Below are 24,624 nucleotides of genomic sequence, written 5' to 3' on the forward strand. Positions count from 1 at the left end.
GAGACTGGATAAAGAAAATGTGGTTTTTTAATAAAATGGAGTACTACTCAGCCATAAAAAATGAGAAATTAGAGACATTTATAGCTAAATGGATGAACACTGAGGCAATACTCTTTAAGTGAAATAAACAGGACACATACGTATAAATACCGAATAGTTTCTCTGGTGTGAGAAACTGAAAGTGTAAATAAGGACTAAAGGGTATAATATGTAATGTAAAATAGGAAGAAAAGGGGCAAAGGGGAAGGAAGTGGGAGGGATAGGGGAAAGGAAAGAAGGGTATGGGATTAATATGAGAAAATGGAAAAATAGGAACAAAATCTTTGTAAATAGGGAGGAATGGAGGGGTTGAAGGGAGGGCTGGGCAAGGGTGAAAAATAAGAACCAAGATAGATTATGTAAAGGTACAAATTTCCAATGATGAATGTCATCATATTGTACACCTAAAATGTACCAATGATTAGAATGAATAATCAATAATGCAAAATAGGAAGAAAATGTCCAAAGGGGTAGGGATAGTGGGAGGGCCAGGGGAAAGGAAAGAAGGGAAAGGAAAAATGATGAGAAATGGAAAAAATGGAAATAAAGTCTTTGTAAATAGGGAAGGGTGGAGGGGTGAAGGGAGGGCTAGGAATAGGGGAAAAATAAGAACCAAGATGCATGTAAAGGTACAAGTTCCCAACGAGAAATGTAATTGTGTTGTATACGTAAAATGTACCAATAAAAGAATTTTAGGAAAAAAAAAGAAATGGAAAGATATCCCTTGTTCCTGGGTAGGAAGAACCAATATAGTGAAAATGGCCATATTTCCAAAACTGCTATACAGATTCAATGCAATCTCGATTGAAATCCCAACAGTATATTTCATGGAACTAGAGAAAATAATCCAAAAATTCATCTGGAACCAGAAGAGACCTAGAATAACAAAAAAAATTCTAGGCAACAGAGCCATGGCAGGGAGTATCACAATTCCCAACTTGAAACTATACTACAAAGCCACTGTGATAAAAACAGCACGGTACTGGCAAAGAAACAGACCCAAGGATCAGTGCAATAGATTAGAAGATGCAGAAACAACTCCAGACATACTCAGCTACCTCATCTTTGACAAAGGAGACAACCATCATCACTGGAGAAAAGATAGCCTCTTTAATAAATGGTGCTGGAAAAATTGGGCTTCAACTTGCCAAAGATTAAAACTAGAGCCCTAGCTCTCTTGCCATTATTTGAGATAGCCTGGCAGCTCCTTCCCCAATAAAGCCTTGCTTCGGGTGAAAAAAAAAAAAAAACTAGACCCCTATCTCTCACCATGCACTAAACTAAAATCCAAGTGGATTAAAGATCTAAATATTAAGACAGAAACACTAAACTTGCTGGAAGATAAGTTAAGTAAAACTCTCCAAGGCACTGGCATAGGAAAAGACTTTATGAACAAATCCTCAGTAGCATGGGAACTAGCACAAAGAATCAACAACTGGGATCTCATCTTATTAAAAAGCTTCTGCACTGCAAGAGAAACCATCAACAGAGCTAAAAGACAACCTACAATGTGGGAAAAAATTTTTACCAGCTGTTCCTCAGGCAAAGGTCTACTATCTAGAATATATAAAGAACTCAAAAAAATCAGACCTCCCCCAAAATAAAGACCCAATTCAAAAATGAGTATCTGAAATGAACAGACATTTCTCACACAAAGAAGTAAAAACAGCAAATAAACATGAAAAAATGTTCAACATCACTGGTCATTCGAGAGATGCAGATGAAAACAATGCTGAGATTCCACCTCACCCCAGAAAGAATGGCCGCTATCAAGAAATCAACTAATAACAAATGCTGGCGGGGTTGTGGGGAGAAAGGAACCCTTCTCCATTGCTGGCGGGAGTGCAGACTGGTGCAACCACTGTGGAAGTCAGTATGGAGATACCTCAAACAACTAGGATTGAAAGTCCCATTTAACCCAGCTATTTCTCTGCTGCATATCTTCCCAAAAGAATTAAAAGAATCATACCACAGTGATATATGCTTACCCATGTTTATAGGGGCACAGCTTGTAATAGCTAAAACTTGGAAGCAGCCCAATTGCCCATCAACTGGAGACTTGATAAAGAAGATGTGGGGTCTTTTTATAAAATGGAGTACTACTCAGCCATAAAGAATGAGAAACTAGAGACATTTATAGCTAAGTAGATGCACACTGAGGCCATACTCATAAGTGAAATAAATAGGACACGTGTAAATACCAAATAGTTTCTCTGGTGTGAAAAACTAAAAGTGTAAATAAGGATCAAAATGTATAATTGATATTGTGAAATAAGAAGAAAAGGTCTAAAGGAATAGGGGAAATGAGAGGGGTAGGGGAAAGGAAAGAAGGGAAAAGAAAAAATATGAGAAAAGGAAAAAAATGGAAACATTATTTGTAAACAGGGAAGGGGTGACAGGAGGGCCGGGGAACGGGGAAAAAATAAGAACCAAGATACATCATGTAAAGGTACAAGACACCAATGATGAATGTAACTATACTGTATACCTAAAATGTACCAATAAATAAACTTCATAAAAAAATAAGAGAAGAGAGAAACATTTTTAAAAAATCCTCTTGTTCATCCCTCGGTCATCATTCATCAATATGTCTTAGCCTGCAGTTAATCCTATCTTCCTTTTTTTTAAAAAAAAAACAAAAAACAACTCTTTGCTTGGGCTTTGGACCATCACACTTTTTGCTATCATACTGGCCTGCTACACATCTTTCTTCGCAAGTGGTGGTACTCTTTAGCCTCTAATGTTGGAGTTGGCCCACCAAGACTCAGTTCCTCACTCTCCTTCCTTTCCTCTTTGGTTTCTCACTAAAACATATCACCCCCAAATGAAACTTATAGTTTCAACCTCTTTACTAACTCCAGAACTAGATACCTGATTGCCCACTAGACTTCTCGTCTTGAGTGTCTAATACTTCTATCAAATCAACATACCTAAAATTCTCAACTCCTGTGTCCAACTCTTCCTTTCTCAATCTTGGTCTCAGAAAATAGCATCACTATTCATCCAGTAGTTAAAGCACAGAAGTTACAATTAATTAATTACTTTTACTTCACAGCAACAATTTCAAATAGCTTTACTTTCAAACTATATTTGGCATCCTCAGTTTCACATCTATCACATTAGTATGGGTCCCAAAAGATCTCACCTAGGCTACTGACATGGCATCTTAACTGGACTCCCTACTTGTACTACTCCTCTCTGCCATGGTCTACTCTGTGTGGCAGCTAGAATGATTTTTAAAAATACAAATCAGGAGTTGGGGATGTAGTTCAGTGGTAGAGCACTTGCCTAGCATGTATGAAGCACTGGGTTTGGTTCCTAGTATCACCAAAAACGTGTGTGTGTATGTGTGTGTAAATCAGATCAAGTCACTACCCTGTGACTTTTCAATGGTGCTCCCTCATGCCTAGGCTGCAAGCTGATGAAGTTTCCTATGATCTCACTTTTGCAACCTCTCTAATCTCATTTCCTACCATGCTCCCCTCAGTCACTACATTCCAACCTTGCTCAACTTCTTGGGCTTCTCCACATACAAATTGTTCCCTCCTGTTCTCTTTGCCTGAAAGCTCTTCTCCATATTTCCCCCTAAATCACTACATTGTTTTCTCTGTCATTCTCTGCCTATGACAAAAGCAGTGTCCTCACCAAACCTTTCTTCTTGTGTACACAGGAAAACTACATATTCCAGTCTCTCTTGCATTACACTAGAAAAAGTGATAGTTTTAACCAACTAAAGTCCAAGTCTGATCCTAAAACATTTGGTGTAATTTTCCAAAGTCTCTCTTCCCCAACATCTAAAGCCAGAAGCAAAAGCTTCAAATTGCTGGAGCTACATAGCATAAGGAACATGAATCCCTAAGACACTACTTGGAAGGAAGGCAGCCTAGAGAGCTATGTTACACTTTAAATAAGAAACAATTTTTTATTCCATTAAGCTATAGAGATTTTGAGGCTGTTCTAACAGCTAGCATTAATTACAGTACCTGAAATTTCTTCAGAAACTTTTTCTGACCACTCAATCTCAAATAGCCACTCATTTCTCAATTCTAATTGTTACTTTCCACAATGCATGCATGCTTTCTTGCTTTCTTTCTCTTTCTTTTTTTTCTTTCTCTCTCTCCCTCCCTCCCTCTCTCTTTTCTTTCTTTCTTTCTTGCAAACATCCCTAACTTTGAGTATTTGTGTTTATTTACTTGTTTATTCTTTGCTCTCCCACTATACTGTAAGCTCCAAGAAAACAGGTACTTTATCATATTCGCTACTGTATTCTCAGGCCTGGAATAGTCCCTGGCTCGTTATCATCTCCATGGATAATGTTTGCTGTGAGCTTCCAGTGTGCCAGTTGCTAGTTTAAGTGCTTCAGAAGTAGTAACAAATATCTGATGAATGACGAAATGACTATAAATGATGCTTTGTGACTAACAACATTTGGATAAAAGCTCTCTGAATAGTTTTAAGTAAACACTGTCATTAACCCATAGTGGTACATGTCCAAGTTCAGAAATGCCCTCCATGGATAAGTCCTCCAAACTGCCCAGTGTTTTAACACATTCTTATTGAGAAGCTCACTGAATAAACATGTTATTTATTATATCAGTTATATGCCAAAAACATTTAATAGAGAGATCTTTGCATAGGAACTCCTGGCTTGAAGCAAATTTGAAGGAGAAAGCAAGAAATAGAATGGGGCTGAGCAGGAAACACTAGTGCTATATAAGCTAAATTAAGTGCCATAAAACCTAAGAGGAGGGCTTTCAGTGTCAATGACAGCTACATCAGAAGCAGCAAGAGGCAGTAGGAGTAGATAAATCTTAAACTTCCAAAATCTTCCAGAGAAGAGAGTAACTGTGCTGTGGGAAGCCTTCCAACTGTGCCAGCCATTGTCTGAAGACAAGCAAAAACAAACCTGAAGAATACGGGTCTTCTGTTGATTATTTGTCATTCTTCTTGACTTGGTCCTTTCCACTTCATGTCTGTGAACCCAACCTCGAAGTTCATGATTTAACCTATAAAACGAAATTAATTACACATATTTCACAGAAATAGATGTGTCATCCCTTGGCTGAAAATGAATTTAATCATTCTGTAGGTTCCAAAGAATTTTCCAAGGGCCTAATTACTCAATATTGCTTTTTAACTTGAAAAAGCTAAGATATTTAATGTTGTTTTTAATAAAACATGCATTTTTATATGTTAGCCTCTTCAATCATGAGTTCAAAATTCAAATAAAACCATAGTTAAATATCTGCCCAATATAAATACTGGCTATAAAAGTTTTTCCACAAAAATAGTATTTCCTATTTCTGCTCTTGAGCCATGTACAGTACATACAAGCATCTAAGACACTAGAGAAATCCTAACAGGCATCATAGGACACTTACCAACAAATGGATACATTAAGACTTTTGAAAATCCTTCTCTTTCAGGAGATGGAAAACAACACAAGTGCCAAAGGAAAGAAAAAGTTCACATTTTTCGATAGTGTAAATTAAAGACTAGTTCAATATAACTTCTCTTTATTTTGTTTACTTTGTAGAGAAGCTGTAAAGTGTGAGGCTATGCTTGTTTGACTATAATTGATTACTATTTAATACACATACACAGACATACAAAACTAAGGCAGTTTTTGAGGTGCGGGGACCCGTTCCAAAATCACAGGAAAAATTCAAGGGAAAAGTTGACAAGGAAGGGTGCAATAACAGGAAAATGTGTATGAATCACATAGCCTCAAATTATTATCTTCCTAATTTCAAGAAAAAGGTACCTTTTGCTATGGATGTTACCATCCACAAACATAGCCCTTACAATGAATTTTAATTATTTTAAAGTTTTCAAATAAAGATATATTCAAGTACGCTACCATCACATCAAATAGACCCATCACCATCTCTTATCAGGTTGATAGGGAAACTGGAAAATGAATACACCCATGGTTATCCAATAAATAATTCACAGATTCTCTCAGCCACTCAGTAAATCTGAATTAATACTTTTCAATGTTCTAAGGCTAACCATGGGAGCTCACTTAGATATTTCTGCCAAAATCTACAACACTCACCTGAGTGACTCGGTTGTATTAATCAGAGGTTGACAAGGAGGTGGAGGAATATAAAGTAGTGGTTCTTCAGTTAGTACCATTAGGGCTTTGTCATTTGAAACAGAATGATCATATCTGAAACATATATGCACATTATTTGTTTCCTTATCTCTTTCATCACTAGCATTAACTTTTCATTGAAATATACAGTAAATAAAACACACTGCAAAGTAGAAGTAAATGTAATAGAAAAGGAGAGCATAGTAATTCATGTTTGCCATTTATTGAGCAGTTAATGTGCATCAAAAATAAGGGATACAATGATAACATACGGTTCATGACTTCAATGAGCTTAAAGTGACACGGTAATGGGAGAATTTGAAATAAAGATCAAGTAGTTGATAAGAAGGACGGTATAATGTGACCAGGCCTAAAGTCTTATGGTCATTCATAGTTCTGTGATAACAAAACTGAACAACCTCCCTAAAACAACTATGTCTGAGGTGGGGGTAGAGTAATCCATAAAATACTTGACAGAATTAAAATGAAAGAGTAAAAAGGCTAAAAATTTCAGAACCATGGATCTGAATCACTAATACACAAGGGTGACATTAATTACTCTATTAACTTAAAAAATGCTTTTCTAATCATCATGCTAATCTATATCACATGAATTCATATCTAGGGTATGATGTACCGTAATGAAATCTGAGTTGAAAATTAGTATCTGAGCTGGGAACATTATTGCTATTTATTCTCTTCACTCTGGTATTTTAATTGTTGTCACTAAGAAATCTTAATTTGTCCTGAAATTCTTTATATAAGATGCTCTAGACTTATAAAATCAGATATGCTAAAACACCAAAAGAAAAAAATGTGAATATATAAAAACTGAACACAGCAAAATACATACTTTTATTTTTTCATTCAACTGAATATCAACTTTGTGCCAGGTTCTATTCTAGGTCCTGGGAATCCAACAGGAAAAAAGTCTCTACCCTCAGTAACTACTTTAGGTAAAATGGTCTGAGAAAGAGATGGTATTTAAGTTAAGGCCTAAATGATAAGAGGAAGCCAGCCCCATAGAAACCAGGGAGAGAGAATTCTAGTTAGACACAAGTTTGGAAAAAGCACTCAAGGAACCTAAAAGAAGACCACTGGCTGAAAAATTATGAGCAAGTGGGAGGGAGCAGGCACAAGAGGAAACTTGAAAAACAGAAAAGCCCAATTATGATAAGGAATTGCTAAATGTAATGAGAAGTCTTAAAACTATCTTAAGTACAGAAGTGAAATATGTGAATTTATATCTTGGATATAAAATGGATTTGAGGGAGGCAAAAGGAAAAGCCTGGAAACCAGTTAGGAGAGAACTATGGCAATCTAGGCAAGAATTAGCATGGACTAGGTCAGTGGCAATGGAAATGGAGACAAGTACAGAGGCAAAGCAATTTTTGGAAAGAATATTAATAGCATACATTGAAAGAAGAATCAGGGTTTCCAGCTTAAACAAAAGAAATGAGGAAGACTGTTGTAGACTACTGCTTAGAGGTTAAAAAAAGAGAAAAGAACTGAGTTCTACTATGTATATGTTAGGGTTGAAATGCTAAAATAGAGAAGTCAAGGAGACTATTGGATACAGGAGTCTAGGAACTCAGAAGAGAAGTCAAGACATCAGGATATACAGTCATAGATTCTGTGCTAAATTATAGGTGAATCAAAAAAGAAAACAAAAAAGTTCACAGTTCCAAACCTTGAGATTTGGATACAGGAGAATACTACAAAAAAGACTATGAACCAGCAGGCCAGTGAAAAAGAAGGAAGACTAAAACTGTAGCAACACAAAAGGAAACTTTTAAGGAGGGAGTCATCCACATGGCTGAGTGCTGGGGAAGGTCAAGAAACACGAAGACAGAAGTTTCCATTGGGTTTGGCAACACTAAAATCACTGGCCCCTTTAAAAAAAATAATTTTGGCAGAGTGCAAAACTAACTTCAAGATAAAAGTCAGAGAATGCTCTGTGTGCCACACATAAAGAAAAAGAACAAATAGCTGAGGATACAGAGAACATTCTTTCCTTGCACCAGGAACATTCTTAATGTGCTCTTTTCTGTCATTAGGTAATTAGATTAAAAACAGACATACTGGTACACAGGGAATGAAGGTACACTGTCTTGTGCTCGGTATACCCTTCAGAATGCCTACAGGAAGAAGCTGCTGTAATACACTAAAAAATTCAAGATCAAATATCTGTCACACATACATTATTTTAAAAATCATGCTGTACACTTAGAAAAATACAAACACTGTGGTCCATGAGAAAATCCAAAACTGCTTTGAAAATATATTTATCTATAATTTTCTTTCCATGTGATAAAATCTAGTAATGATTTCTGCACATCTGTGCTGACTAGATTTGTTTAATAGTCAAAAATATTTTTGAGAAAAGAAAAAAAGTTCAACAGGAGAAATGCCAGGACAGAGACTGGGTGGAGTTAAAAGAAAAAAGAAAGGGAGAATCTAAGCCAATATGTAACCCGGAGACAATCAGATCCACACTAACCCAGAGTTCTAGGCTGCTCGAAAACCACTTAAGAAAAAAAGTTTAGCAAATAATTAAAATAAAGGAACTAGGGAGCTAGTTAATGAGATTTCCTGGAAAAAGATAGGTTATGATTGATGCCTTTTACAGAAGGTTACAATCCTTTCCTATTTATCCAAAACAGTCCTGATTTATGCCTGATGTCCTCACAGAATTTTTTTCTCATGTGGGCTAAATGGAGACAAGCCTGGAACTACTGTCATATTCGCATTCAGCAGGATGGATGTAACAAAGTAATAATCAAGAATGATTCCTCTATGGCCCTCAGCTTATAAAACCTTACAACACTAAAAGTAAAAAATCTCAGCTGGGGATTTAGCTCAGTGGTTCTGTTGCCGGCCTTGCAAGCGCAAGGTCCCAAGTTTGATCCCCAGTACCAAATAAATAAATAAATAAATAAATGTAGAAAAATCTTTAATAATTTTCAAGCATAATACTGTACAATGCTTGCCATTCTGTCACCTCACTTTGCCTTATTAGTCAAGGCCCCAGCTCCATCTGACTCTGATAAAAATTGTAAAAACACAAAGAAATGTTTATCAGAAAGTACACAGCTTTGCAAAGGTCCACTCTAACCTTCTTTGAGTTAACAGAATACAGAAATTCTATTTTTGTAAGTCTACTTCTATTGACAAGCAATAGGGAAATTCATCAAGTCAGTATTAAATTATTACAAGGGAGGAATTTAGCAAAGATCACCATAAGTATAAATTTAACCAATGACTACGAATAGGTTCATTCATCATTCTAACATAGCATATCCACCCACAGATCAAACAGTAACAAATACTAGATAAATTAAATGTACAAACACAATAAACTAGCCAAAATGAATGAAGATATTACCTGTGGTTCAGTTTTACGTGTTTCAGTATAAGTGTATATTAATGCACACAAATTGAGATTTTATGGTCACATCTCAAGAATTCATTGTCTCAAGAAAGGTTTCAAAATAAATTTATTCTTAGAATTGATCTTAAAAATAAAATTTACTAACGGCCTCAGCAATTCATCTGTTCTCCTAGTCAAAGCTGTATTTAAGTTATACTAGATGGAATTCTGTTTCAGTTTCACTAACTCAATCAGGTCAACATGCCATCTTACCTGTAGCTGTTTTGCTGGATGATACCATTTGATGTGCCTTGTTCTTCTTTAGCAGAAAATCCTAAAAGATGCCTCCTTTGATTTGCAGGGCTCACATTAGGGTTCATTCTCCTGGGATCCTGTTCCAGCATGCTAAGGAAAAAAAAAACAGTAATTGAAATAAAAATGTCACACATGTGTATGTTACATGTACTCTAAAACAAACCAGATTTTCTTCATAGGTCCATACATAGAGCAAATGGCATAGAACCAAGTCAAAACAATGTACTGATACATAAATACTCTAGGCCTGGCATCCTGTACATATTAAAAACAATTCTGAAAATTTTATAAGTATAAATCTCTTTATTTTTAAACTGTTTAAACAAAAGCAGGACCAGGGATTTAGCTCAGTGGCACCATGCCTGCCTCACAGGCGCAAGGTCCTAAGTTCAATCCCCAGTATAAAAAAAAAGAAAAAGCAGTGTTCAATATGTTTAAAAACTCTATAATGGTGCTATGTAAGTTATTATAGTTTGGATCTTAAATGTCCCTCAAAGGCCTGTGTATTGAAGACTAGGTCCCAGCCTTTAGGTGGTCTGGCCTTATGGAAGGAAATGAGGTCCCTGGGAGTGGCCTTTAAAGAAGATATTGGGACTGCAGACCCTCCTATCCCTCTCTCTTCCCAGCCACCAGGAGGTGCATAGGCCTCCTCTGCCCCATGCTCGCATGATGATGCACTGTGTTGCCACAGCCAAAGCAACAGGCCAAGTGACCACAGGCTATGACTTCATTAGCTAAAATAAACCCTTCCTCTTTTAAATTGATTTATCCCAGATGTTTGTTATAGCAACAGCTAACTGACCCATATGTATACAAAGTAGAAACATAAACATACAACATTCCCTTTAAAAAATTTAAAACTCAGCTAAAAACCGAGTAGTCTTCCTAGATGCTGCAAACTGATGTTTGCAATGAGGGAACATTTCAAATAAAGGATGGATTATTCTCTTTTGACAGTCAAATTCATTATTAGCCTTTCACAATTCCAGGAGCCAGGCTATTAACTAAAACTAACAAAAATTTATTTTAAAAATGCTTCTATTTTTATTTACATGTAAAATTTTCAGCAGGCAACCCACTTTCTGGTGCCCCTCTGTCTCTCTTAGACAGAAGCTTTCTTTCTCTCAGTAAATTTGTCCTATTCTTAATCTCCATTGTTCCTAGAATTCTTTTTTCGATTTTAGAGAACACGAACTCATGTTTCAGATATCTAGTAGATTTAGGAGTTACATCTCTTCCCCCTATATCATTTTGGAGGTCTTCCACCAAGATTACTCATTAGAGTTTGGAGACCAAAACTAGAAAGGTAACTGGGCTATGAGGACAGTCAATATTTTGGCCCTGGCCCCTCAAGATCAACAAAGATCCAGGACACAAAGGAACCTCTCCTACAGGATCCTACATCTTTGGTAAGTCACTCAACCTCCTGAGCAGGGAAATTGCTGGGCACCAGAGGACAAATGTACAGTGTGCCAAAGGAGGGTCACAAAGAGGAAAAAAATCTCCCACACTTTCACTGAAAGCAACATGGTCAAGCAAGGCCGTGACCCATCCTGACCGGCTGACACTGACAGAGGAGCTGAGAGGCTCTATGCATGGTTCCAAAGCAATGCCTGAGGAGACTTAACTGACCTTGATAGATAGCAAGAGGTTCATACTGATTGACACAGGTCTCACTTTAACTTGGTCTTGAACACCCAGCAGAAAAGAATAATCAAAAGATATAAAATAATGCCATAGTAATAAAACTAGATATAAAAAGGGACTCTAGTCACTGACCCCTTCTGGCAGTTTCCAGCTACACCAGTAGCTGACCACAGTTATAGATCATTAGGAAAAAACTATGGTAAAATCTGTAAGAACTCAGCTAGAGTTTTAAATTTCTTAAGCGAGATTTGTTCTTCAAATTTTCTCTTACCTTCTTACAGCTAAAACTAGACAGATTTATGACAAAGTATCAGACTAATACATAACCTTTATCAATGAAAGAATCTAAGAGCTAGCAGGTTACAATCACTATTTCAATTTCTAAGTGTGACTTTCTCCCCAACCTGCCCTTCCACTCTAGTGTGCTCATGCTTAGATTATACATGCTCTAATTTCTTAAAAGTTTTGTTTATTCTTGCCTAGAGGCTGCCAAACTCCAAGCAGTCATACGAATGGAACCAATGACAAATGTGCTAGAATTCTTTTACAGGGATCCACCAGATCGACCTTGTAAACAGCTCACAACTGCTAAACTACACAATATGATTTCTATGTTGGATTCTGAAGTCCCCTGGACCATCTTATCCTCTGAGAGGCTATTACTAGTTCCTCCCAGTGGAAACACTTGTTGGCTATATTCATAGCAACCCTGCTGACCTTATAATTTGGCCCATGTTTTCTTAACTATTTCTTTGGCTTTGTCTTCTTCAGACTCACAGCTATACGGCTACCAAGATGACAATGCCTGGCACCTATCGAGGGCCTTTAGATAGACCCTGTGTAGAGTAGCTCTGACTGCTGATCACAACTACGACCCTCTTCAGCTGGAAGTAGCCAGAACGGTCTTCACCCTTTGCCCCCTCACAGCAGTTAGGGGTACTTCTTCAGAGGGGGGGAATACTGTAGATAGGTAACTTAATTCTATATCTTGTAGGCAGTTAGACAGGGCCTCCCTTAAGGTGCCAGCCCTCCAGGAGCCAACATGGACAACAACTGAGGCACATTCACTGGTCAGCATTATAAAAAGAGGAGGTACGAGGGCAACTTGCTTTCTGGTCCTCCTTCTGTCTCTCTTAGACAGCTTTCTTTCTCTCAGTAAATTTTTCCTACAATAAAAAAAAAGGAGGAGGTACTACTTCCTCTTGATATTCTAAATTCTTAGATTGATATTCTAAATGGAAAATTCCTTGTGACTTGTTTTCCCATTTGATCCCCATTTAATCAATATTATCTGGGTGACTGTACTTGTAATCTTATTGGTTGGTCATGGTTTTGTCCCACCTCATGGCCACCTTGTAAATTTCCATTGGGTCTTATAGTTTTTTCCCACTTTGTATTCGCCTCACCACATGGCTTTGCTGTATAAAACAACTTTGAAAAGTGGGGTGGGCAGGCAAACCACTTTCTGGTCCCCCTTTTGTCTCTCTTAGACAGCTTTCTTTCTCTCAATAAATTTTTCCTACTCTTTTTTGTTTTTGTTTTTTTTTGTACCGGGGATCAAACTCAGGACCTTGTACTTGCAAGGCAGGTAGCAGAACTACTGAGCTAAATCCCTGGCCCAAATTTTTCCTATTCTTAAAAAAAAATTTTCAGTTTACTTCTTTCTCCCCACTCTCCCTAATATCTTCATTCATCAGTATACATCCTCTTGATAGGCATAAATATTTGTGGAAAATAAATATATATATGAATGAATATGCCTGTAATTCTTGGAGGCCGAGGTAGGAAGACTGCAAATTTGAGCTCAGTTTAGACAACTCAGTGACTTAGTAAGACCTTGTGTCAAAAACAAATTTTTTTAAAGGGCTGGGGAAGTAGCTTAGTATGAAAGCTCAGGGTTCAACCCTTGGTATCAATAGCAACAATGAAAAAAAGACAGATTCAATATATATTTTTATATATAGTCCAGATATAATAGTAATTTAGCTTATTAATCATGTGCTTAGAAACATCACTCATCAATAAGATTTTTATGTCTGTTTTATTTTATTACATCACACATAATTTACACTAGTCACAATTTTGAAATTCAATGCAAAGGGAATCATCCTAGAGAAACATAAAAGATTGTTTAGAGGGATGAAATGGGAAAGAAAAGCTGATTAAAAAAAGGGGGGGGGGTAAGGGGGCCAGGGATTTAGCTCAGTGGTTCTGGTGCCTGCCCCACAAGTGCAAGAACCCAAATTCGATCCCCAGTACCAAAAAAAAAAGGGGGTAGGTAAATACCCCATGGTTCAACAGAAAAGTTCTTTGGAATATAGTAGTTTTCCTCCAATTTCAGGGGAAGCGTTGTTGGAGGGACACAAGAAGCAGATATATCTCTCTACTTTCCTGATCTCTTATTATCATCCTCATTCTCCCAAACTCTTTACCCCTAGAAACACTGTGACTCAGTGATTCTCATATGCTATGCTGTGGCACTTTAGCATACTGCAAACTATTCAAAGGTATATTGCCAAATGATGGCCATTGTATAGTTTGCTACATTATATTTTTATTGTATTTTTTATTATAATTGTGTATTTCAGACTAAATGGTCACTTGAGCAGTCACACAAAACTATAAGCCTTGCTGCAAATGAGATAAAAGATCCAGTGGCATATTTAAGCAAATTTAGGAAAACCTAACCTAGTGAGTATTTAAGAAAACATGAAAGAAGAAGTTAATTAGTTCAGAATTATTAACATTTTAAAGTTTTTAAAGAGCCTTCTACTGATCATTGTTCTTCCAATGTTTTGAAAACCACTATGAACAGTGGTATTTCAACCCACAATTTATGGATGTTTCAAGAAAATGCCTTGAATTTAACTATTAGTGTAGTCTATTTCATCTGTAACCAGACTATGCTATAATCATTTAGCTACACTTGTTGAAAATCAGCTTTGATGTTGACTTATAAATGGGCACTATTTCTCCCATGGTCCACATTGGTAATGACTTTGTCACTGTAATAACAACATATCCTTAGCCATAGCTACTTTAGTAACTTTGCTCCTTTTTTAGCCAAAGAGCTTAGATCTTAATGGACTTCACAAAAATTATCTTTATAATACCTATGTTACACAGATTCAACAAAATATTTTGAACATGGTAATGAGTGACAGGGCAAAAATTAGAGTTCAGATAGTCTGAGTCTCAATTTTATTATTTACATATATTTTGAAATATATAGAACATATTTTGAAAGGATAATATGCATATTAAAAAATTTTGTTAAGAATCTCTCAAGGTTTTTCACTTGTTTGTTTTTGGCTATTACTGTTGGGTGGCTTTCATTCCCTGTAGATTTTAAGTCTTAAAATTAAATTTCTAAAAAATGAAAAAAAAATTATTTTAAGCTTAAATATGAGCAAGATGACTCTCCAACTTAATTAAAAAAAAAAAAAAACACATGGGCTGGGGATGTAGCTCAGCAGCAACAGCGCCTGCCTGGCAAGTGTGAGGCCCTGAGTTTGATTCCTGGTACCAACAACAAAAACAAAAAAAACCCCAAAGAAATATAGACACTTAAACTCTGTGGAGTGACCTACAAAAACTAAATTTAATCATGTAAATAACTGCAAAGTTACATTTGCTTTTTTTTATTATTACTTGAAAGTCTTGTGAGAACTTCAATGCCAGAATTTAAGATTAACTAAGTATAATTGTAACCTACAAATATTGAGACAAATCTGACAGTTTTTGTAATGGTCAAATATACAAAAGAGTACAAGAAAATTATTATTGATATGAACTTTTAGATTCTTAGCCTGAGTGTTTTTGCATCATTCAAATGTTTCTTTTTGTTAACTCTGGAAAATTTAAATTTCCAAGCACACAAAAAGATTACTCAGTCACAGTAAATATTTAGTATAATGATTGTGTATCCATGACTATTTCTAGTTTATAATATTAATAAAGTAATCTAACTAAACTCTTTTTATAATCAGCTTAAATCAGGTTCTGTTCAGTATTTTTAGATTAATAAATATTAAGAAAATAGAAGTCTCTGTGATCTCTGTCTTTATGAGCAGAAACATACTACTCCACAAGAGTCATAATAGTTTTAAGCCTCAAAATAATCATTACACCAAAAACCTTGCCCATGTTATGGGCCAAGGACCCTAAAAAGCATGGATTAATAAAACACAAATGATTTCAATTTCCCCAAAAGTCTGGAAAAAGTATCATAACAATTGTTACTCTTTTCATTTATGAAATTCTAAAAGCCAACAACTGTTTTAGATTATTTATGAAGCCACTTAATCCTTAGAATAATTTATCCAATCTTCATACCAAGTGACTGAACATAAAATGACATATCTCCAAGTCTACTCTGCTCCTACAAACCTGCTTTCTTCTGACACAAGGAGGTCAATTTTAAATTTAAGCTCTCTCAGCAGGTAAGAATCATACTGCTTCTCATCCTCAAAAGAAGCCATATGCTGCTGTTGCTCTGAGAACTACACATGAAAAACTGAATTTAAGCTGAAAGGAGCATGGAAACCTTCAGGTTCTATTGTGGCAAAGTAGAAAGAGCACAAAATTTGGAGACACACGATTTGTGCTCAAGATGTGACTGAGACTCCCTGTTTGAGTAGCCTTGGGAAAGTTCGTTAACTTCCCTAGACCTCCAATTCCTCACAAGTAAAATATTTTCTGAGATTCAAATGAGATAACAGATGTGAGCTTGTGGTTATAAAGCCCAAAAAGGACACAGAAGAGTCTGTGTTACTGCTACCTTCCTGCCCGCCTGGTTCAAGTTGTTCACAACACAGCAAGCAGAGTGGTCCTCTTAATCTAGTTCAGATTTTATATCTACTCCACAGCTCAAATCCTTCAGATGGCTCCCCATTTCTATCATGATAAAAGCCCAAATCCTTAAAACAATCAAAGCCTTACTTCATTTTACCCTTCCCTTTACTTTGCCTCTCTGACATTATCTGCTATTATTGCCCCCCTACACACACACAGTTAAGTCCAATTCTCACAGATCTCTTTACTTTGCCTTGAAATGGCAAGGCACACTTCTACCTTAGGACCCTTGCAATAGTTGTTCCCTCTGCCAGGAATGCTCTTCCCCCAGTAGATCCATATGGCTAACCCTTTCATCTCCTTTAAGCTTTGGTTCAAAAATCTGCTAAATGATCACTATTTAAAACTGCAACTCCAACAATTCCTGGCACCTACAAAGCCATTTACCCTACCATATTTTGTTCCTTTGTTCAAATAAGTTACAGTGTTATCATTTTAGATAACAAGTTTATGGTCTCTCTTCTCACTACATTATATAAATTAAGGGGTGCAGGAATCTCTGTTTTATTCCAGGCCAGTGTCTAGCTCATAAGAGGCATTCTTTTTTCCTTTCATTGTGTGTGGTGTGTGCGTGTACGTGTGCGTGTGTGTTTGTGTGCATGTGTGTGTGGTACTGAGGACTGAACCCTTGGGCCTTTACATTGAGCTATATCTTCAGCCCTTTTATTGTGAGAGAGGGTCTTATTAAGTCATCAAGTTGCCCAGGCTGGGCTCAAACTTTTGATTCTCCTACCCCAGCTTCCCAGAGTGCAGGGATCACACATGTGCCACCATGACCAGATTTAAAAATAAATAAATAAATAAAAATAAATGAACTTTATGTACCATTCTGCCTCTTCTCGAGAGAGACCATACATATTTTCAGTTTAAAAAAACTAATCCACAACTCAAAAACAGCAGGATGTGAACTCATTATTACACTATTTCCATATCCAGGAAGAGGTTATTATGTTAATTTTTATTGCAGCTGAAGCTAAAGAAAGGACAAAGAGGTCTCAAGGGAGTTCTCTAAACTTTAAAAAGGTTTTCTTCTCTGGTTGATGATTTTTACAGGCCAGCAATAGCTGAGAGTGATTTACTAGAAAGAGATATGTGGCTGAATAAAGAAATGGACCTTCACCTGAAGATAAAAGAACCCTCTACACAGCAGTTCTTAGAGCCAGGTGTTACCTGGGAAGAAACACGCACTTTACAGGGGCAATTTGCCAAGTGAGCCAACATGAGCAAGAAAACCACCAGAGATTTTTTAATTCGTTCAATAAACAATTATAAAGCAAGCATTATTCCAAGAGGTGATGCTCCTTGAAATTCAACCACTATATAGTGAGGAAGCCCAAGCAGCTCTGGAGAGGCCCCAACGTAGATAAATCAAGAATACTGGCTCTTAGCCCTGGCTCAGGTCCCAGCTGAAAGCCAGCATCAACTTTCTGGCCATGTGAGTGAGCTATCTTGAAAGTGGGCCCTCCAGCCCAAGCCACTCCAAGAAACTTTTTGGCAGAATGGTGATTATTGTTGTTTAAGGTTGGGAATGGTTTGCTATGCAGCAATAGATAATTGATACACTACATTTATTAGACTGCCAACAACAATGGATCGACGCTTAGCATGACAAGTTTGTCCATAAACAGCTACTACAGATAGCATACGCTCTCCTGAGGAGCTGCAAGGTATCTTTCTCTTGAGAAAGGTGCCCTCTGATTCTAAATGTCAAAAAATACAGTCATAAATCTGAATGCAATCTCTTTCTCCTGTTAAACTTAGATCAATCCAGTCAGTTTGTAAGACAAATACTTTCCCTTTTCACGGCCAGTCCTAAACTGTAGAACTGGCAGAGAGACTAGATAAAGCTCCATTTCCTCTATCTAAAGGTCAATTTCCTTTTTGCCCTGCCTGAGTGACTATTGCCCTATCAATGATTAAGACAAAGTTCCAAAGGCAGACTGTGAAGCTAGCTTTACCACATATTAGCTGTCTTCAGTTTCTTCATCTGTAAAAAGGGGATAATAACATCTACATTCTAGCACTATGAGGAATAAATGAATTAACTCATATAAAGTACCTAGACTAGTAGTTGGTGCATGAGGGTTTGGTAAATAATAGCTTAATACACCAGAGAAAACAAGCCATCTGTATCAATCAAGTACAGATAGTATCAACATACAGTCAACATAGATTATTCTATAATAATCTTCACCATTTTATTCATCTTCCTTTCTTCCAAATACCTTATATCCATTTATCTCTGACTTTTTAATTTACCAAAATAAAGGAAAGAAAAATGAAAGAAGGTAATGCTGTTTTAATCAGAATTCTGGCAAAGGGGTTGAAATAGAAAGCCATTAAAAATATACAGATACCTGTACATTCCTTAATTCGAGCTCCTTAGAGGACATGGATTATGATAAATTGACTTTGGACGTATTAATGCCTGTTTATGGTCAGAAAACTGAATGTCAAAAAGTCTAAATGAACAGCACATACCTATGATTCATGCTGACATTAGCCATAACTCAATTAAGCACAATCTGTAGAATGACTTCTAAAAGAAAGGTTTCAAATGCTTACTGAAATCACAAAGCACCTCAAGTCTGGAGACAAAAAAATTAATGGCAAACTGCCTAGAAGTCTAAGGAAGATATAATAATTACATATATGCTTTCATATATTCTCAGGTTTTGGTTATTCTATTAGTATTAAGCTAAATCTATACTTAGTACAAAGCTAAGATATTTATTCTTTTGTTACTTGTGTTTTGCAGAGTTTAAAAGGCACAATTTAACTTGGATGTTGCGAAAGCTATTTTGGACAAATCATCCGCCGGTCCTTTGCTGTATGCTAGGATGTGTGGTCTGAAGAAAATATCAAAGGATTCATTCAACTCAAGCTCTAACAATAGTTTTCTCCTCTGACCTAGTTTCTCACTAATCCCCTCTCACCAGATAGAAAGCAGCAGAAGTTATCACATTATCTCCTTTTAGCTTTGAACGTGATACACAGGAACTTACTCAAGGTAAGGAAGGAAGTTGGCAAGGAATGTAGTTTCTGATCTCAATTTCCTTTCTTCTCACTATAGTAACTGAAGCCTGAGGAGAAAGGTAGCTAAGCAATATATGATAAAGCTCCTAGCATACTCTTTAGAAGCCCTCTAATATACAATTGACTTGAAAACCAAGTCTAGAGAAAATCATCAACAGAATTTTTCTTACCCTCCAAACCTAGCTCTGCACTTGATAGACTCTAAGCCACTTTTTAAAACATAGAACAAAAATCTACAGAGGCTACATGAAAAGAAAACCAATTACTTTGTACAGATGATTGTTCATTTTTTGATGAATGTGATTTAATTAAGCATTTGAAGAAGGATTGCAGTTGGCTGTATCACCCTCTGCAATCCCACATTTAGTAATACCTGATACTTAAATGTATTGTATTTCTTCAGTTATATGTCACTTTGATAAATGTGGAAAGTACTTTTAGCCAAGAACTTGAATTAGGTTTTGTTTCAAAATCTGGCTGAACAAAACCATGTACACTTGGTGGTTTGAATTCTGACATCTAAGTTATACAGTAACTTTTAACCTACAGCCAATAATGATACCATACAGCAAAATGTGCTCAACAATTAAATAGAGAAAAAAAGTGGAACCAGATTTGGGGACAAGCTCATTTCAGGATAAGAAGCTAGGATTTTTCCTATAAAATAATGAAAATGCTGACAAACTTAAGAGAATGCTGGGATAAAGACATTTTATTTCTAACCAGTTCCAAGTGACTCAAATTTAATGCTATGTGCTCTCTGGTCACCTTTTCCTTAAAGTCTCATAAAGAACCCACAGAGTAGATGGTCCTTTAGTAGTACGATGTATTCTTCCTCATCCATGTCTGATGTCTCAAACCATAAAGACTCCAGCCCTAGTAAGGACATATCTTCTAACCAAGAACAAAAAAGGGAAAAAGCACCCTCAATTTCAAACACTAGTTAATTTATTTTTAAGACTTAATATACTTAAAACTTCCTTGGGATGTTGACTTACTATTGGCAGAAATGAAAAATGATTATAGTAACCTTTAAAAGAGAAAAGGAAAAAAAAAAGAATCCATAACTGTAGTGCTATGTGCCAGGAAGACACTCCTCACTCCTCTCACAGGATTATGCCATGGCTACTGTTCTGATCAAAATAAAGGTCCATGAATTTTCTCAATTACATAAACCAAATGTATAAATACAGAGGTGTCTATCTGGAGGTTTAATAAAATTCCCTTTATACACTGTCTTCTAATTTAATAGATAAGTGTTTGTATAATTTCCATACAAATTATTGTATAGAAACACAAAACACACAAATTTTCAGGCCTGGACATATTTCAGAATCACCTGGGGAAAATGTTTTGTTTAAAAACAAATACTTAGATCTATACTACCAGATTCTACAGGCCTTAGGTAGGAGTCAGTTATAAGTCTTTTTAAAATTCTATTGTGCTTATGATATAAATACATCCAGAAACACACACACAAAATAAGTGTGTGTGTGCATATATGTGGCAGTGAAGACAAATACATCAACAAATAATATGGTAATTTCTATGATATGTAAACAGGATAACTTCAGAACAAGAATAAATACTCAGCTCAGCCTAAGGGAGAATTAAACTAGCTCATGCTATTTCTGAGTTTGGTAATAATTCTTTTGCTTTTAGAAATAGCTATACCACATATGTATGCATTCGTATTGCATAGTTTTTGTAGCTTGAACTTGAACTTTAATCATAATATTGGCATATTTGCATATATTCTTCTGAAATTTACTTTTTCCAAACAATAACATCCTACAAGTTCAGACAAATAGCACTTTTTTAATATTCAGTAATAACTTTATTATGATTTCTTCTTTAATCTAGGAGTTACAATTGTGCTTCTTAATTTTTAGGAGTTCTTAACTACAATCTTTTAAAAATTGATTTTTTAGGCAAAGAATATATATGGCTGGGCCAGGAATTTGGCTCAGTGATTTCAGGGATTTAGCTCAGTGGTTTCGCTGCCTGCTGTGCAAGCGCAAGGACCCGAGTTCAATCGCTGGTACCAAAAAAAAAAAAAAAAAAAAAAAAAGAATATATATGGCTAATGTTAGTCTATGAAATTTCTTGACAGTTCTTATATGACCCATTACATGATGCATTTTTTAACATTTCCATATATGGTTGAAAAAATTTATGTGTTGATAAGTGCAATGTTTATATAGGGCCACACCCATAGGTCTTTTACATCCATAAGTCTTTTACATTCTTTTGATTACCATGAGAAAGCCCTGCTAAGTACAGTAGACCTATGAATGCTTTCAGGTGAGCTAATGAGGTGTCACAATAAACATTTTTGAGTATGAGTATTGGTATATACAGAACATTTTATCTCTATTTCATCATTTGTGTATTTTTTTTTTGGTGCCGGGGATTGAACTTGGGCCCTTGCGCCTGCTCAGCAGGCAGGGAAACCACTGAGCTAAATCCCTGGCCCCCAACCATTTGTGTATTTAACAACATCTTGTGGCATTTCATCTATTACAATTTCCAGCATTGAATGGCAGTGCTGGCATTCTGTCCAATAGGTTTCAATCCTGTCAAGATCCTCACTATATTTTTGGATGTTGTTCTAACACTAGATCGTTCCATTTGGTTGCATGACCATTTTGTACCATTTCAATTAGTCAAATATGTATTAACATTGCTGTTTTCTTCATCATCTGAATCAAGGAGATCTTCATTCCTGGGGTCTATATTGGTCAATTCTTGCTCCATTTCACTGTCACAAGAACTTTAGCTTATATGCCCAACATCATAATCCATGTATGAGTCACCTGACAACTCACTTTTGACATCCTCCAAAACTTGCAAATCTGGTTTTTCATGTGCAATTGTACTGAATTGGGCTACTTCTACCAGAAAAATTAAAAGAAAATGTTTTTTAAAACAAATCCTAAATACACACCTGTTGCTGCTTTGGAGTTCCAGGTACACACCTTGCCACTCTGCTAAGTGAATGCACAGATGGGTTCCTGATGTCCTCATGCCCAGCTACTGTGAGCTACACCCACATTCCATTATGGTAAAGTACATATTTAAGTAACAGAAGAATGGTGTGGGTATATTTTACCACCACCGCCCCACCACCCAAGCCCCATGATACTCAGATAAACATACCCAAAAACTGTTAGACAGAGTATTACGTGAGAAAAAAATCCCAGTTTGACACTTTTGCACAGGTGCACACAATTTGCTATTTGTTGTACCAAGTGAGTAAACACAAAGATTGCTTCCTGTATGCCCCAGGCACAGCTACTTAGCCACACAGCTGGCTACTATTATGCTAAAGTACAGTTTTACAGTAGAAAAGTATGGGATGGGTTTTTGTAACCCAATGTTATGCTCTACTTAACAAGTCTAAACATAATCAGTACCTACAGTTACCCTCCCCCCCAAAATAGAAAGTTTGAGTACTTTAACATGAATCTCACTACTCCCAATCTCTCAAGTATTATTATCCAAAACCAGCTTTCATCTTGATTTGTTTTAACCCTATAAACTAGTCATGGTTGATATCTTAGATGGTTGACTTTCTTAAAGTTTTACCTACATTTTAATTTTTTTTGTTGTTGTAGACATTTCTACATCTTAAACCTCTTGATAGCTGGGAATTTAGCTCAGTGGCACTGCACCTGCCTTGTAAGCACAAGGTCCTAAGTTCAATCCCCTGTACCAGGAAAAAAAAAAAAGATTTAAACCTCTTCAGGTCATTTTCCATCTTCCTAAAATAAGTACATCCTTCAGAAATCTTTTCAGTGAGGGCTTCTAAACTCTAAGTGTTACCAGTCATCAGATACCCTTAGCCTACTGTAATTCTTTAAAGATAATTTCATTTGACACAGACTCCTATGTTGAGTTCTTTTTTAAAAAAACTTTGAGGCTGTCATTCCACTAATTTCTAGCTTACATTGATACTGTTGAGAAGTCAGTTGCCAGTTTAATAAAAATGATTTTGTAAGTAATGTATCTTGTCTTTCAGCTGTGTTGTTGTCATTGCTGTTGTTGATGTTTGAGATGAGGCCTTACTACATCGCCCAGGCTGGTCTCAAGCTTGTGAACTGGAGTGATCCTCCCAAGTAGCTGAGACTACAGGCCACCCACACCCAGCTTCAGCTATTACTAAGATCTCTTTGCCTCTGGTGGTCTGCAATCTTACCAGCAAGTGTCTAGATGTGGATTATCTTTTGATTTACCTAATTATTTTTATGTTTTTTCTGTATTTCTTTATTTATTCCAAGTCTGTCAAATCTGAGATTATTGTCTTTCATCAACTCAAAAATTTCTCAGTTTATTACTCTTCAAATAGTGCCTTCTCCCATTGTCTTACTTCCCTTTGGAATTCCATTTTGATCTATACTGGGCTTTGTCTATTCCATCCTATTGTTTATCTGTCTCACTCTTTTTTAACATATCTTAATTTTTAAAAAATTTTTTAAATTAATTTTATCAGTATATTTAAGGTATACAATATAGTAACATTCATCATTGGAAATGTGCACCTTTACATAATCCATCTTGGTTCTTATTTTTTCCCCATTCCCCTGCCCTCCCTTCAACCCCTCCACCCCTCCTTATTTACAAAGACTTTGTTTCCATTTTTTCATTTTCTCATATTAATTCCATTCCCTTCTTTCTTTTCCCCTACCCCTTCCAGTTCCCCCTCCCCTTTGCCCCTTTTCTTCCTATTTCACATTATCCATTATATCTTTTAGTCCTTATTTACATTTTCAGTTTCTCACACTAGGGAAACTATTTGGTATTTACACATGTGTGTCCTATTTATTTCACTTAAGAGTATCCCCTCAATGTTCATCCATTTAGCTATAAATGTCTCTAGTTTCTCATTCTTTATGGCTGAGTAATACTCCATTTTATTTAAAAAAAAAAAAAAAAAACAACACATTTTCGTTATCCAGTCTCCAGTTGATGGGCAATTGGGTTGCTTCCAAGTTTTAGCTATCACAAATTGTGCTGGTATGAACATGGGTGCACATATATCACTGTAATATAATTCTTTTAATTCTTTGGGGAAGATACCCAGCAGGGGAATAGCTGGTCAAATGGGACTTCCAGTCCTAGCTCTTTGAGGTATCTCCATACTGATTTCCATAGTGGTTGCACCAGTCTACACTCCCACCAATAGTGGAGAAGGGTTCCTTTTTCCCCACAGCCCCACCAGCATTTCTTATGGATTTCATGATAGCAGCCATTCTTTCTGGGGTGA

At 36.3% G+C, this 24,624-nt stretch overlaps 1 protein-coding gene across 5 annotated transcripts in view; it reads right to left on the reverse strand.

The window, feature by feature from the left end:
- The window catches only part of Atf6 (activating transcription factor 6), a 227,055-nt gene that overhangs the window by 139,915 nt on the left and 62,516 nt on the right, over window positions 1-24,624 (reverse strand). For all 5 annotated transcript variants that reach the window (XM_004865155.3, XM_021244749.2, XM_021244746.2 and 2 more), the window contains exons 10-12: window positions 9,780-9,911; window positions 6,098-6,211; window positions 4,946-5,045 (exon numbers count right to left, since the gene is read on the reverse strand). In XM_004865155.3, the coding sequence (XP_004865212.1) occupies window positions 4,946-5,045; window positions 6,098-6,211; window positions 9,780-9,911 (346 nt within the window). The remainder of the gene's footprint in view (window positions 1-4,945; window positions 5,046-6,097; window positions 6,212-9,779; window positions 9,912-24,624) is intronic.

The sequence above is a fragment of the Heterocephalus glaber genome, unplaced genomic scaffold (genome assembly GCF_053883595.1).
Source record: "Heterocephalus glaber isolate CG9 unplaced genomic scaffold, H.glaber_assembly_v1.0 deba00001561, whole genome shotgun sequence".
In the NCBI taxonomy this organism is placed as follows: Eukaryota; Metazoa; Chordata; class Mammalia; order Rodentia; family Bathyergidae; genus Heterocephalus; species Heterocephalus glaber.